The following is a 16,487-nucleotide window of genomic DNA, read 5'->3' as shown; positions in this document are numbered from 1 at the left end:
TACATATTTGGTGAGACCTATTTTTTGGGATATCTATCATTTATTTATTAAATTTATATGCTGCCCATCTCCCCCAAAGGGTGACTCTGGGTGGCTCACAATTAAAATCAAACATTAGAAACAGTAAAAATATAAATATCCACATTAAATTAGCTAAAAAAAGTCATACTATATAAAAAGACTATATACATAAATTGTATATTTCATTCTAATCAGTTCTTTTCAAAACCAAAATTGCAGAACTGGAAAATATGCACATTCAAGGAAACAAAATAGTAAGTAGGCTGAACAATTTTCTCACAGAGAAAAGGCTAATTTGTTTGAGATTGTCTAATTTAGAAACAAAACAAAGCACCTAGCGGGATAAAGAACGGTGGCTTACAACATTTTTGCAAGTTCTTTAGAAAACACTTTTTCCTCTCTTACAGCTCTAGAAAATATTATAAAATGAAATGGATTCAAGATGAACCAATGCACACAGTTCACTACCACAAGATTGCGTAATGGTCTTCCACTTAAGACAACCAGCGAGAAGCTTTGGTTTCAAGTATCAGTTCTGCAAACCAAAATGGCAGCCCTTCTCAGTTTACATGACTCATGTGGATTCAGATAAGCCTCATTGTGGGTAAGGTGCAAAGGACATGCAACTAGGTTAATATGCCACAGTGGCTTTGCATGTCCCCATATGCAACATGCAAGGATATAGGAGACCTTTTAACTGGGGATATTGTGGATAGATGAAGGCATAGCGCCACTAGGTGGGCCAAACTTTACTTATTTAATCTACCTGGTTTAAGGCTATGGAAATAAAAGAATGGTTGATGTCATGACCACCACCAAGGCAGGCTATATGTACAATAAATGAATGTAAGAAAAGCCATAATGGATAAGTCAAAGACACAACTGAGAAGTTTATAACCCCCTTCCCTGTAGTTGCTCTCTAACAATTGGTACAATCTCCATATCCCATCAGTGTTCAAAGCTAAATACAAGCCTATATCCAAAATAATCATTTATTAAATATATTCTTAATATGGATGCTGAGAAAATATCAAGAAATGCTCCTACTTAACTAGTAACGGATTTCACATTTCAAGTTTACTCCGCTCTGCATCCTAGGATTATCGAATTCCACGACTGCCTGCTACTCTGGCGAAATGCAAAAGATGTTGCCTTCCACAGAAGACATCAAAAGCTCACGCGCGGGCAACCGAGGAGGCGAAGGAAAGCCGCTACCCCCACAAAACGCAGCACGAAGAGCTGATTTGACGGCAGCTGGCGAACGTCAGTAGGAGGCGGGGACTCGGTTGGATACGCTGTGCGATTGCTCCACCCCCTTGCGAAAGCCTATAAACAGCCACCAAGGAGGATCGCCTGGAGCCTCGGTGATTTGTTCCTTAGAGAGTTGCGGCGTCGTTCTGCAGTGCTGTAGGTGGGTAGGTGTTGAAGCGAGGTGCGCGTAGCGGGCTAGATAGGGAGGCAGGAATAACAACGCCGTGACTTTTCCCGCGAGTTATTTTCCTCATCTGCCTCGTCTACCCTCGCTTTTCCCCCTTAGCGCTGCCTGGCGACTCCTGAAGTTAGCTGCCGGCTGGCCAACCTGAGAGGTGGTGTGGGGAGGTCTCGCTGGGCTCGGACGGAATGTCTTTTGGAAGGGCCGTCAAATGCGACCACCTCCAAGGGGGCGGGGGCCTTTCCAAAGGTGCTTATTTCTAAAATGGAAGGTATTGCCAGCTTTTTTTTTTTTAAGCGTCTCCTTGAATGAATTACTTCTTTAGCCTGGAAAACTGGCTCTCTCATAATTAAGTATGGGTGGATGCAGAACCTCTGTACATCCGTGTCTTTGGGCGTTTCATTATTTTTCTAAAATTGATCTTTCCAAATCCTGTCCCCACCCTTAAGTAGGTAATTGTCTTTGTTTTCTTCTCCTGCAGTCTCCTCTCGGCCTCCCACCCGTCATTAATTGCACTAGTAAGGAGCTCATTCAACCCAGATGTCTTCCACTTAATTTTTTTTTTCACTGTGTTGGAGCACTGCAAGCTTTCCTCCCATAGAGTCTTGCACGACATCAGCGTCCCACCCTGACTTGATTTTTTCTAGAGGATGCTGAACTTTTCTTTCAGTTGCTTTTCAGATCAACTGCTGGGTTCCCCTTCTGAGCATATTTTGGAAAAGTTGTATCTTTAATTGAGCAGTAATCTACTTGAAGGGATCTATTATGTCTTGGCCTGAAGATAGTTGTATTTTGTGACATGGGTGTGAATATTTAGCTTAATGGAATGAAAGAACAAGGGTTTAGCTTGATCCCACTTATGAAATCTGTGTGAAGTGTACTGCTTATGAGAAAGCAGGATATTTGTGGAATTGTAGCCTCTAGCTAAAAATTAGGAGTTTAGTAACAACACCTTTTCAAACTCACACATTTTATTAAAAGGCATCCACTTTCATGAACTGTAACTCATCTAGTTTATGTCTAGCAGCAGATTGCTATTAAAAGGTATGCTGCTCATGTAATGTAGACTCTGAATTATATCACTGGAAGTAGTGATGTAAATAAATAGTTGAGTAAAACTCTATTTCCTTTAGTGCTAGTGAGGAAATGTTTTGAGATATCTTCAGTTATGATGGATGTCCATTGGGGTTGGATATTAATTTATAATAGAGGAGATTGCAAGGTAGCTGTCCTTTTTCTTTTTAAATGCAGCCTGCCTCTTAATCTGCTGGACATTCCCATTTTTCTGTTTTGTGAGATGTCTTTTTAATTAGATGTACTTTAGTAAAAGTAGGAGTACTTGTGGTAAACCACTTAATAGAAAGCTAACTGATGCATGTAATGTAGCTTAATCACATTCATTGACAGTCTGTGTGGCTGGCTTGCTGATGTTAACTATCTGTGCTCAAAGGCTGTGATAATGGAAATTCCAGTCTTCTGAAAATGAATGAGTACATATTGAAAATGTAAGTGTAACAAAAATGCTGAATAAGCTATTTAGTGAAAGTGGTTTTGGAGGCTTCTTATCCCAATATCTGGACATATTGAAGCAGAAATATGAAAATATGAATACTGTTGTAATAATAAACCTTGGTAATATGTTCTACCTCTGTGCCAACCAATTCATGAGAAACAAAATTATGACTGTCCTTTGCTGGATGGATTTGTAAATCTGATGCTGTCTCCTTCTGTACTTTCAAAATAGTTTTGTTTGAATTTTGCCAGTGGAATATTTAGAAGCTTCTTAGGAACTCTTATCTTGAGCAGCATACAAAATCTAACACAAGGAATTCTGGAATTTGTGTTTTTCCATTTTTTCCACCAAAATCTTATTTTTAGAATGAATTCTTATTTGTCAACACGCAGGACAGGTTTTGTTGTGAAGATATAAAGGAAGGATGGAAAATCTAGTGCTGTGGCTTTCTGAGGATAGAGCCAAAAAATTACACAACTATCATATCTGATTCATGGAACTTGTTCTACCGCCTCCATGTCATACTGTAGAATATTTTCAAGGTTGGATGTGTTAAATAGAATGAAAATGGTTGGGTAACAGAAGCTAACTTAAGGTGTTTTACTGTACTTCTTTTACCCTATTTGCCTTTCCTGTGATGAGCATACTCAAGATAAAATTGAATGGTAAGGAAATAGACATTACATTTTTATCTTGCTTTACAATTATAATAAAAACATACTATTGTAGAATTTCTTGGTCAAACTTTGTCAAAACAATGGACTGAATACAGTTGTAGGGAGATGGAACTAGTAAACATGTCATTCTTTTCTTGAAGTAGATGAAATAAAATGCATATTAAGAGAAATACAGTAAATAAGGTCCTTTTTTATAACTCATTACAATATATGAAGTGCCTTGCACTTATTTTTTTTTCCTAAAACAGCCTTAGAGGCTTAGGACCAAAGTACATGTTACATTGCCCTTATATTGTACACTTTAAAAATAGAAACTGAAAATATTGTCATTGGATAAAGATTAAAGATTCTTTGATAAAATATAGTAGCTTCAGATAGAGCTTAGATCTAACACAGCAGGTACTGAAATCTGAACAATAGCAAATGCTCAGTAAGATAAGCTATTGTTTCAAATATGAATAATCAAGCTCTTTTTATATGTTAAACTGCACAACAATGCTTGGAAAATTATTTTATCACTGCCATAAATGTTTTTCTTGCCTGGGTTCACAATATATTGTAAGCAAAAATGTTGACCAGTTTGCAGCTCGGTGTGATTAGTTGATGGTTCAGTGTGGTGTGAGAACCTGGAAATCTGGTTAATTCCATTAACCGTGGGTACTGTGTTGTGTGAACACAGCCTTTCTGTATTCTCATTCTCTAGGTATGTGTAAATTTTCTTCTGGATAATGGTGTAAAATCTGAGCCTAGTTATTATCTATTGAACTATGAAGAGCTGAATTGGTGAGTAGCTGCACTTTAAGAAGGTTATCTTTCACATTTAATTGCTGTGTGTTTCTTTGTACCATACAGGATTGAGTTAGAGGACTAATCCCAAAGTTTAGATCCTACAAGTATGAGCAGAATGAGTTCTGTCATCTTTTATAACAAAAAATAAATCTGGTACTAATTTGCATCCTATCTTGCTCATCCGGCAGAGCTGTTCTTTTTCAAAACATGAATAAATGCTAGAATATTAAATGATTACATGTGTCAGATTAAAAGCAACCTTTTTAGGGTGACCCTTTCTCTGTTAGGCAGAAATGGGCCATAGGACTATTCTGGCTATTTTGTGGTTAAAATTGCTCAGATCCATACTGTGTTGAACTCCAACCAGGCAGGTCTGGGAGAGGTGCTTGGGGCTTGGACTGGTGGTATGATCTGGGCTGAAGTTGAGACAGTAATTCTTGAAGAAGTGGACAAGGTTCTCTGTACTGTTAGTTTGGCCACTTGTTTGTTGGACCCAGGCCCCTCTGGGATCCTTAAGGCAACCGGGCGGTGACCTATATATAGTTAAGTGTGTATGGTGGTGTTGGCCTCCTTGAGAAAAGGAGTGATGCTTTCCACCTTAATGGAGGTGGTCATATGTTCCCTCCCCAGAAGACTATCCTTGGACCCAACTATCAGACAACTACCGTTTGGTCTCCAACCTTCACTTTTTAGGGAAGAGTGGTGGGACTGCAGTTGCAGAGGACCCTGGAGAAAGCTAGACCCATTCCAGTCTGGGTTTCAGGCTGGGATTCAGTACAGAGACAGCCTTGGTCACACTTGTTGATGATCTGGAGCAGAGCTGGAATGCAGTTGGTGAACCCATCCTTGTGCTCCTTGATCTTTCAGCAGCTTTCAATGCTGTCAACCCTGGCATCCTTCTGGACTGGCTCCAAAGGTTGGGAATTGAGGGCACCGTATTGTGATGGTTCTTTTTTTTTTTTTTTTCCTTCAAGGCTGGTTGCAGTCGGTGTTAGTGGGGAGGGGGAGAGGTTGCTCTCCAGACCTCTCTTTTGTGGGGTGCCACAAGATTCAATGCTCTCCCCTCTTGTTCAACACTTACATGAAACTGCTGGGAGAGATCATCTGCAGTTTGGGATCTGGTATCAGTATTCTGATGATACCCAGTATACCTTTTGATTCTAGGCCAGCCAAGTGAGGTTGTTGAAGTCCTGTCCCAGTGCCTGGAAGCTGTGTGGGCCTGGCAGTGGAGGAGTGATTCTGCCTCAATGCTACCAAAACCAAATGGCTGTTCTTGTTAGGACCATCTGAGCCGGAGGTTTTTCTATCCTTACTCCACATTTAGGAGTGATAGGCAATCTGGAGGTACTCCTGGACTCACAGCTCCTGCTCAAGGAGCGGAAGCGGCCAAGGCAGCCTTTGCAGAGCTTCATGTGGTGCACCAATTGTACCTCTTCCTGAATCAGGAGGCTCTCCAGACACTCACTCACACCCTTGTCACCTCATGGCTCAACTATTTCAATGCACTATGTGGGGTTGCCTTTGAAAATCACTTAAAAGTTTCAACTGGGCCAAAATATAGCAGAGGGAGCAGTGGTGGGCCTACTCAGTAGTCCCATGTGACACTCCTGCTTTGCGAGCTGGTTGCTAGAATGCTTCTAGGTGTGAGTCAAGATGCTGGTTATCACCTATAATGCCCTATATGGCATGGGGCCTGGTCATCTGAATAACTGCCTGTCTCCTGTGAATTTTGTCCAGCTGGTAGGAGCCAACAGAGTAGCCATGCTCCAGATCCCCTCAGTCAAACAGTGTCACCTTTCAGGACCCAGGAAGTGTGCTTTCTCTGAAGTGGCACCTGCCCTCTGGAATGAGGTTCTCCCTGAGATTCAGACAGCTCCCACCCTGATGGCATTCTGGAAGGCTTTAAAGACCCTGTTTTCCCAGGCCTTGGGATAGGGTTTATAGAACCCCCTTGTTAGATATGTTTGTCATATGTCACATATGTCTTGATGTAGTTGTCTGGATCTGCCATTTTATTTCCCTTTCTGTATTTCTATTTATTTTGTTGTATTTGTGTTATTTTTATACTGTGAGCTATCTGGAGTTGGGCAGCACCAAAGTCAAAAACAAATACTTATAAGGGACTCTAGGTATGTCGCTGAAAGGGCTCCCAATTGTACCCTGTTTCATGCAGAATAGTATTAAATGCTGCTTGATAGAATCCTGCTGGAATTTGTTTTTTTAAGAGAAGGTTTATGTGAACAGTAACCCAGAACCTGGATACAACATAACAATTGACTAAAACATCTGGCATCTTGGCTGCCTCTTACATCTTGGGCATTGTCCATTTATAGAAAGCTGATGGAGATAACAATTTTCTAATTAAGTCATAAACTAAGTCACTTACAGTGGTAAACCAAGCCAAGTCTGAGATGTAAACAGAATACATATCACTGTAAGTGTGAAATGTAAATACAAATCAAGCAGTGAGATGTTGTATTGCATGAAATTTGAGGGCCAACTGCATCTAAAGTCTCTCAAACTCTTCAAATTGTCCTATATTCATTTTAAAATGTAGGTCTGTAAGGAAACACATCATTTAAGGAGCAGTCATAGTAATCTCTAAATTGCTTCATGAAGAAAAACAGTTTTCTGAAACACATCAGAATAGACTGAAGCACCAAATTCTAGCATGTATTTGCCTGTGTCATAGAAATGAAAATATGTATCATTTGTAAAACCATTCAGGGAATAGTACAGATTAAGGAATCTCAATGCAGATTAAGGAATCTCAACAGGTTTAAATATTTAGAGTCATAAGAATTTCTTGCTTACACATTACAGGAATTTTGATACCTTGATAAGGTAACAAATATTCCTTAATGCAAGAACACCAATTTTAATTATTAGTAATAATAATTACTTTCAAATGGAAGAAAAACTTGTGTATAATTCTTGGTTACTTAGATTGTTGTCAAAACAAAGCGTGGAATGACAAGAAGTTTGTTCTTAATCTTTAGGAGATGCTATAAAATATAGCAGTCTTCTAATGCAAAGGTTTTGAAACAAGGTTGTCTCTTTCTTGGGCTCGTACTTTGAGTAGATGTTGAATAGTAGTGAAACCAAACCATAGGATAAAATATATCCTTTTTTTAGACTGAAATTTATGAAAAATTACAAGTTCCTGAAGTATATGGCACTAATATTTCCACCTCATTTTGATCATTACATAATGCCAAACTATGCTGTAATTTAAGATTCTTAAAAATATAGCATTACTAGCATATTACTACTAAATCATGTATGTGTTGCAGTGCAACAGTTGGGTGAAGATGATGATGTTGTATTTTGGATGAATTATTAAACTTTTCCACATTCCAAGCATGTTTACATTTAAACAGTGGTCTAGGAATCATTGCTCAGCAACTCCTACATATAAGTTCTACTAGAAAAGTAAACCACAATTAAACTGAACCACACATTCAGACTGTTCTACTTTTCACTTATAGCTTAAGTGGCAGGAAGAACAGTAAACCTGTCTATCAAGTGTCTGTAGTACTGTATGTGTGAAAATAGCTCAGCTGAAAGATCAATAGACTGGAAGACAGCTGGAAGCTTCACCCAACACCCTTCCTCCATCCTAATGTTTGCTACTGGTTATTTTTGGACAAAAGTTTACCAGTCTTCTGAATGACTGGTAGACAAGGTTACCATTCTTCTCATTCAGATTTTTAGAAAATTGGTGGACTTGTGTTCAGAAATAGCCTAAGTAACAAGTTACCCGTACAGGCAAATGTGGCTAAAGCCTGTCTCCCAGAGACCCATCCTTGCCCATTCCATCCCAACAAGTGGGTCTTCAGCACTAGTAATTGGTATCAAAGGAGGCATTGGTCACATGCCTCTCTTCTCCCCCAACTTCTTTTGCAGACAGGACCCCCTTTCTCTATTGCTAAGACAGAATAAGGGTTGGAAGTATGGTTGGTACTTTAAACTAGTTTGCACCATGCATAAGGGTGCTTTAGTTCTGTTGTGCAAAAGAGCCCTTAATGGGAACTCATTCTTTATCCTGTTGCTAATTGTTAGCATTTATTCTGCAGACTCAAAATGCCAAACTGGGGAGGTGGAAACAAATGTGGAACCTGTGGCAGAATAGTATACCATGCAGAAGAAGTCCAGTGTGATGGGAGAAGCTTCCACAGATGCTGCTTTCTTTGTAGTAAGTACCTATGAAACTCTTTTTGAACGATGTACCAGCATTTGAGCAGTATGAGTCCTAAGATCATAAATAGCAAGAACCTGAATTTAGTATTGAGCTATACAGTTGCCATCTTATGGCTCTGAAGAACAAATGTCAGAATGTAAAGTGATATAACTTGTCTTTTGCAAATTTGTGTCACATAGCTCTAGTGTGATTCATACAGACTCTGCCTTTGCAGAACAAATGTATTGTTAAGAGAATGCTTTCAGATAGTCATTTAGCTCTGACTAACACTAGCAGTTTTAAAAGAACAGCAAAGTAATATAATTCTGAAATGTATCACCATACCTGATAATGATACACAAGATTGTCACTTTGATCCATGTAGACAGCTTTGAATATAAACCTTATTACTTCAGCTTTACTAGCAGAAGGCAGAATTATTCCATCAAGATGCAGTTCTCATACTATAAGCTGTTGTAGCAATTTACATTTTAAATATCATTTTGAGAAGTTATTCACTAGTTTGGCTCTCTTCAGTGCTTATACCAAATAAGTTAATGATGTCATTTAGTTGATTTTCTATTTCAGCCTAGTGGAGGCAAAATTCTGTTGGGCTTTGCTGCAGAGGTTGTTGACTGCCTTTAAGAGCAGAGTTGATTGTGATCGTTCATCCTAGCAGGTGGTTAAAATGCTGAATTTTTGTACTAAAAAACTGAATTAGATGCTAAAACAAGAATAATTTCAAACAATCAGCTGATGCAGTTGTCACGAACAGTACTGTCATTTGATAAATGCTAATTGTAGCTTATATAAAATAAATGGGTAAATGACTAAACTGAAAGTTGAATGTACCTTGTAAAGATTCCAATTCAAGTAGAACCTGGGTCAAGTTTCAAGTGCTGTGAAAGATAACACTTGCAGTAAAATCCAAGAGGTAAATGGGAAGACCTGAGAAGAATAAGAAATACTTTTAAAAATTTTACACTCTGCTTTCAGATTGCTTCTTCACATTTTACAAAACTGAACATTGAGAAGGAATAGGTTTCAGGACTTGAATGATGAGTTTTTACAATTTGTTTATTGATAAGAGATGAGATATGGGAAGAAGATACCTTTTTTTTATTGAAACACTAAAGAAGGTGCTAAGTTACTGAAGTTGTTTATACTTGCCTGGGGGCAGGGGGGAGTCATTCTTTTATATATCTTTTTTCCCTTTTTTCTTTTCTTTTTTCTCTTTGTACTTCCTCTTTTCTTCATGCTTTATATTTTTCTTAGTTTGTATTGTCTTTTATCTTGTAAACTTTAATACAATTACTATAAAAAAAGAAGGAATAGGTTTCTAAAATATACAAAATACAGTGGTACCTCGGGTCACGAACGCTTCTGTTCACGACCAATTCGGGTCACGAACAGCACCGTCCGCAAAATTTTGCTTCCGTTCGCGAACACCGGATTGGGTGACGAACAGGATCCGCGGCCATTTTCCTTCCCGTGACACGTGGTCGTGGCTTCCTGTAGGGAGCGGGACTCTCCCTCCAAGCGATAACCACCTCCCCACCTGCCTTCCTGTCCTCCACGCCAGAAGTCGCGTCGAGCAAGGTTAGCTCTCTTCGTACTGTACTTTGTGTCATATTTTTGTGGTTTAAAAAAAAAAATAGATATGGCTCAGAACAGATTAACCGTAATTACATTGAACCTTATGGGAAAATTTGATTCGGGTCGCGGCCAATTCGGGTCACGACCAGAGTCGCAGAACGAATTAAGTTCGTGAACCGAGGTACCACTGTATACTTAATGAAGGAATACATAATTAAAATTAGCTTCTCTAGATGTGGGATTGAGCTCAAGAGCTTCTTTGTCAAAATACATGACTTGTAATTGGTAAATCCAATGAGTTTCAAAATTAGAAACATGATAGTGTCTTAGGAAAGTATGAAATGTACACTGTACACAATCTAAAATTAAACTGAAGCATGGAATCCAATTTAAATACCTGAACAAAATGAAATCAGAAACGAACAAAACCATTTCTGAAACACTGCAGTGATGCAGCTAAGCTCTGATGTGAAAAAGTGACTTCCAGACAGGACATGTCAATGAAACTGCATCTCTTTTCACTAAATTTTGCCAATAACAACCTGGTGGGGGAAAGGTGAAGGAGACAGACATAATTCCACAAAGAGTTAATTCTTTCATGCTACAATCCTGTTTTCCACTGACCTTAGCTTGAAAATTTAGAGTGGCTCTTCATTTGTATTAACATCTGGTTTGGCCCTGATGCCAGTGTTTCAATGTAGATGCTTTTATAGTCTTAGCTGTGGGTGAATCTAATTTACTGGGTAACCATTATAGTCTACTACTATATTTATTCTAAAATGCCTGTTTTTGATCAAATGCTTAAAGCAATACTGTTTTCAGCAAGTCTAAGTTGAAATATTTTACTCTGCACTTTCATAAAATGTGTATAATGGGGAACTGTAAGTGATTGTATAAAAGCTGCTTTTATTTGCTCATTAATATGGAGATACTGGCCTGTTTCCTAGCCAACTAAAGCAATCTACATCTAAAGAAGATTAAGTAATAAGCTAGTGATGATATTCTAGGACATGGATTTAAGTTGGCTTTGTATTTTAATAGTTTCACACGAAGTATTAATGGAACAGCTACAAAAATGTAGTCCTTGATTGGCATAAAGTTGTGGATATTTTGTAAAGAAGTGGCCTTGGGAACTGTTGCATGATTAAGCTTATTGGCACTGATATAAATGATAGTTCCATGAGTTTTGAAACAAGGAAGAAAAACTGCTGGTTCTTTCATAGCCTGGCAAAGTAAACTGAGTCAGGTTTCCCTTCTGCAGATGCAAATCGTAAAAGCCAAAGAGGGCTATTAAGAGTGTCTTAATAGAACAAAATGTAATAGTCATTTGAAGAACCAGCCCCCTCAGTTTTTCAGTAGACAGTAGCTTACTAAAAGATGCCACAAGTAAAAGAAACTTTCTTTCAGGTAATAAACAGATCTAATTTCTTCCTTAGTGATTTGCCGGAAAAACCTGGATAGCACGACTGTGGCCATGCATGATGAAGAAATATACTGCAAGTCTTGCTATGGGAAAAAATATGGTCCCAAAGGATATGGCTATGGGCAAGGAGCAGGCACTCTCAACATGGACAGAGGGGAAAGGCTTGGCATAAAACATGACAAGTAAGTGCAACAGTCATTTACTTCCAGCTGGCTGCAGTTTGAACTGTAGCAAATAACCGGATGCGGAAAATAGCAATCTCTTTCTCTTAGTCCTAGCTTGAGACGTTAGATACATACCATCACAGCCACCCTAAAGGAAAATGAAATAAAAAGATCACCCTGCTTCTATACTTGAGCGTGATGATCTGAGGCTGTTCAAGGGACCAGCATCTTGAGAAAATTGTCAGTTCTTTTTTTATTTGTATGTAATGGATTGTTACATCCTGTGAGAGCAAAGCTCAAAAAAGCAAGGATATCTTTTTGCAAAGATCAATTCCTGCTATTGACTAAAAAGTTTTATGATCAGATAGAAGACAGTGAGGAATGTTTAAGAAGTAGACTTCTATTTAGTCCCTTGTTGAATCGTGTTAAGTAAGATCTTAAATTTTAAGTGCCACATTTAGTGTTAGATTGAGCAGTCTTATAGTTCAGATGCAACAAACCATGGTTTCCTACTGGAGGAATATGGTTGTATGTTCTTCAGCTCACAAACTTGGCTGTAGTTACTTCCTCTTGTATCCAAACCAGCATGTACTGGCTTGCTTTCTGGTCATAGAGATAGACAAATTTAGTAACAATCGTAACCAAAGCATTGAAAGACTTATTGATCTATATAAATAGACCAATGTGTTATATCCTTTGCAGCCCATTTTACTCAAGCAAACCTGATCATTTATCTAAGGATTCCTTCTTTCACTTGCCACAGAAACATGGAAGGATTGGAGTTGCTATGCTCGTCTTTGACCGCAATAAAGATTTGATTCAAATTTGCTGCTGCCTCACTCATTACTGACTTGTGACCCTACTGGGATGGATAAAGGCAACCAGATCTGGACAATATATCCTCCCTTGCTGTCACTCTAAAGTAGAGCTATAGTTACTGTTAGGAGGAAAAATAAGAGACCCTGATTTTGCAGTACTGTTAATGGGAGCTTGGTCTAGCCTGCCTGTTCACTGCTGATTCAGGAAGACACTTATTTCAGGACTTCTTTTCATTTTAGCACACCTTCTCATCGACCTACAACAAGTCCAAATACTTCAAAATTTGCTCAGAAATTTGGAGGGGCAGAAAAATGTTCCAGATGTGATGACTCTGTGTATGCAGCTGAGAAAGTAATAGGAGCTGGAAAGGTAAGGCGACATATTCTTGCAAATGCCCTGCCAAACTATTCTGGATTTGCTTGGTAATTTAATTGAAACTAATAAACTTGACTTGTTAGAATTGGATTATTTGTTTTTTGCTTTAGATGAATTTGGTAAAAAAACACACCAGGGAATGGTGGCTAATTCATTTTCTCAAATGTATTTGTAACTGAATGCAAGTCTGAAATAATTTGTTTTCTTTTTAGCCTTGGCACAAAAATTGTTTTCGGTGTGCCAAGTGTGGTAAAAGTCTTGAATCAACAACTCTGACAGAGAAGGAGGGCGAAATCTATTGCAAAGGTAAGATAAAGTGTCTGAATTGTGCTAGTGCGAGATATGTAGCTTTGAATCTAAAAAGGAAAGGGTGTCGTTTATCACACTGATTTACCTTAAGCAGATAATATAAGTGATAGTATGCTCCAGTTATTGTCATATGGGACAGCTCTGTTGAATGGTGAGAGATCTTTATATATATTTGATGTAGCATCTGCACAAGATACATATATAGAGCGATTAGTTCACATCAATAAATGTAAAAGCACTTTGTAAACTGATATTCTCTGTATTAAAAGCCACCATATTTATAGTTGAATGGAACTAATAGTTTACTCTTCATCTTTGCAGGTTGTTATGCAAAGAACTTTGGCCCCAAAGGATTTGGGTATGGTCAGGGAGCTGGTGCTCTTGTTCATGCTCAGTGACACATTAGCTTCTTGGCACGAAGAGGGTTCTCTTTTTCCAAGGCACAACTTAAAATGCTGCCATTTACTGTGAAACAGCTATTGGCTTATGCTACTGCTTTTGCCTTAGGTATTGCATGTTTTCAAGTCTTGAAGCAGTTTTACATAACTTGTCAGTCAATTTCAATAAAGCTTTGTATTTAGATACTCATTTGTGTTGAAAGATCTGCTGGAGAAAATCATTCAGATTCCATTTCTTAAAGAACTGCAACTGTTCCTTTCTAAAATACATTTGAAACATCATGCAAGTATTTTATGACATCATAGAAAGTTGGTGTTAAAGTATATTAATCCAGTACAACTATGTTTGGGGTGCACCATGTAAGTGTTCCAGAAGTTCAGGAAACAAAAGATGTGATATCCCTAATATCCTCCAAGGATACAACTTCTGTTCCCCCCCCAAAAAAGAAAACAAATTGTGCGCATTGAGCATGTAGCTTTAAAGACACTTTGGAGGCATTTGACATGAAATAAGTCACCTGAATGATAATATTTCATTCTAATTAATACTTGATTCCAGCATTCTGAAGTGGAGTGACTAACCAAACTAAATGTTCAAAAATTTCATTGGATAAAATATCACTTCAGCCTTTAAACCTTTTAAAAAGACAATTTGGTGTAGTGCTTAAAGGTGCTGAGCTAAAAACTGGGAGGCCATGTGGGAAGAAGACAAGGGCAAACCCCTTCTGAAAATGTTGCTAAGAAAACTACAGGGAACTTGTCCAGGCAGTTGCCGGGAGTCAACACTGACTTGCAGACACCGCTCCCAATCAATTTTTTTTTTTTAATCTTTTAAGGAAAGGAAATCTTGACTTGGTGTTATAAAACAACAAAGAAAGTTACCCTTGAAGTTAGAAAAGCTCAGCTAGAAATCTACTCTTTAACATATTAACTGGTTGAGTGATTAGGTGCCATCAAGTCAGTGCTGACGCTTAGCAACCACTTAGGATGAGCTGGCCTTTTATTAACTACCTAATAGGAAACATTGAAACAAAGTCCAGATTCCACTGCAGCCTGAATTGGTGTGTGTAAGGAATAGGTCATTTACATGGAGTTTCTGAATTTAGCAAAATTAGGTATACCATGTCTAGGCAGCAGCAGGCTAGAAGTTATCTCTACTTCATTGCTCTCAAGTGTTCATCTGGATTTTTGCAGCCCAAATAGAACATGCTTAGTAAAATGTAACCCTTGACCAACACGGAAATAGAATCTGAATGTGGAAATTGTACTATTTATTTTCACGTTTTATAACCCACTTAATGTGTAATTCTTCAATCAGACACTAAGGAAGTCTTGCAAGACATCAGATTAGGAATATTTTTGGAATGGATATTGAATTTACTAGTACATAATTTACTTACATATAAAGATAGATCAGGAAACCATTTCAAAGTAGTCTGTTAAGCTCTCCGTAGCATACCTTCGGAAGCTTAATTTCTCTGCTAATGCCATTTGCCACATCTTTTAAACTTATAAATAAATAGCCTCATATTTATCAATGCTGCACTGCTTCCTTTCTGGCTACAGCCAACAACATTAACTCTTTAGATAGAACAGAGGTGTGCCTCTTTGTGGTGGCGAATGCCTGGGCCTAATATTTTTGAAAGGCTGAAGGCTGCAAAAGGATTTGTGGGCTTCAGGAGCCATCAAATATGGGTGTTTATTAACCCCACAGTAGCCAAATGGGCACTAAGCTACTTAATTAATTTTTATTATCAGAACTTACATATATTTAAATTTTAATGCTCATGTAGTAGAAAAGTAAGATTTATACAGACACTTGGCACACGTTGAATCCCATTAATTGACTTCTCTCCCATCTCATTAAGTTTCTAGCTCTACCAGTAGAGTCATTGGAATGTTTGACCGGGATATTACATTGTCACAATCACTGTCCCTGCAGTGTTGCTCTCATATCAGGCTCATGATGTTTTAAATAGAATAAGCATACTTGCATCTTACTTTAGGTACACCAGTGAACAGAGAATAGCGCATCAGCTCTAAATGGGAGTGCCATCTCATTCAGAACCAGCCAGGCTGATTTTCACAATTACGTTTTGTAACAATCTTACTAGTATTTTGTAATGTCTTAATGTCAAACCTGTAATGTCTTAGAACAACAGGTGTGGATTTGGCCAGGAGCAAAAGATTCAGGCATTAACTGATGGTAAAGTTTGAGCTGTGGACAGTTAATGAACTCCATAGTCATGACCTACGTGTCTAAACTGTATTGAAAAGTTGCCAGTAGGCAAGCACAGGAACTTCAGGTTCATTGAGGTGCCTACCTGTCCATCCTTGCAGAAAAGAAAATGCATATTTTGAACTGGGCAATATACAATATGTGATAGGAAATACCCTACAGTTATGAAGTATCATGTCTTTAGATTGACCTTTAACTGAATTGCCACTTGTTTGTCCCACAAATCCTGTACATGGTTTTGAAATGATTAACTGATCAGTCTAAATTCAGACATGATAAGCACCGGGAAGGGTTATATTTATTTCAAAAATCAGCTATTGCATTTTCTATTTGAACCTTAATGTAAATGTTCCCAAATCTCTGTGTCCTGAGGGACATGTGGCTTTTGCCTGGCCTGTTGCCTCTTTTCATCCAGTCTTAATGCTGTCCCTCACTCTGGGGCTAAAACTATATTTCAATGTTTGAAGTGTTTCTCCTGCTTGAATTCCTTAGGTCCCTAGTTCACTCAAACACAACTTCACCCACTGCTACTTTAGGTTGATGAAGGATCAA

The 16,487-nt window shown here is 38.3% G+C and overlaps 1 protein-coding gene and 1 long non-coding RNA gene across 8 annotated transcripts in view; one reads left to right on the top strand and one right to left on the bottom strand.

Moving 5' to 3' along the window:
• The window catches only part of LOC148215917 (uncharacterized), a 34,966-nt gene extending 33,659 nt beyond the window's left edge, over positions 1-1,307 (bottom strand). Inside the window, exon 1 of the long non-coding RNA XR_015796420.1 lies at positions 1,069-1,307. This is a non-coding gene — a long non-coding RNA (uncharacterized LOC148215917). The remainder of the gene's footprint in view (positions 1-1,068) is intronic.
• A 28-nt stretch (positions 1,308-1,335) lies between these two features.
• CSRP2 (cysteine and glycine rich protein 2) lies at positions 1,336-13,886 on the top strand. 7 transcript variants are annotated; one of them, XM_088141836.1, is made up of 8 exons: positions 1,348-1,432; positions 4,347-4,426; positions 8,509-8,627; positions 10,026-10,211; positions 11,645-11,813; positions 12,854-12,983; positions 13,202-13,295; positions 13,620-13,886. In XM_088141836.1, the coding sequence occupies exons 3-8, from the start codon at positions 8,516-8,518 to the stop codon at positions 13,694-13,696; spliced, it is 768 nt and encodes a 255-aa protein (XP_087997962.1). In that variant the 5' UTR covers positions 1,348-1,432; positions 4,347-4,426; positions 8,509-8,515; the 3' UTR covers positions 13,697-13,886. The 7 variants fall into 7 exon arrangements, with proteins under 7 accessions (XP_087997965.1, XP_007425292.1, XP_087997962.1 ...); XM_088141838.1 differs by having other exon boundaries at positions 1,361-1,436; XM_088141839.1 differs by lacking the exon at positions 4,347-4,426 and having other exon boundaries at positions 1,336-1,432.
• Positions 13,887-16,487: the final 2,601 nt, after the last annotated feature.

This window comes from Python bivittatus, unplaced genomic scaffold (genome assembly GCF_059951505.1).
Source record: "Python bivittatus isolate LINGU-HERP-01145 unplaced genomic scaffold, Pbiv_v1 ctg000330_np1212, whole genome shotgun sequence".
NCBI classification, from domain to species: domain Eukaryota; kingdom Metazoa; phylum Chordata; class Lepidosauria; order Squamata; family Pythonidae; genus Python; species Python bivittatus.
This window is presented reverse-complemented; position numbering and strand designations above follow the sequence as displayed.

What these genes read in the sequence shown, in the direction of transcription:
- CSRP2 (XM_088141839.1), top strand. Translation starts at nt 8,516, where the DNA reads ATGCCAAACTGGGGAGGTGGAAACAAATGTGGAACCTGTGGCAGAATA. An exon ending in CAGATGCTGCTTTCTTTGTA is followed by an intron (nt 8,628 to 10,025) that starts GTAAGTACCTAT and finishes GGTCACGAACAG; the next exon opens with CACCGTCCGCAAAATTTTGC. An exon ending in CAGAAGTCGCGTCGAGCAAG is followed by an intron (nt 10,212 to 11,644) that starts GTTAGCTCTCTT and finishes TTTCTTCCTTAG; the next exon opens with TGATTTGCCGGAAAAACCTG.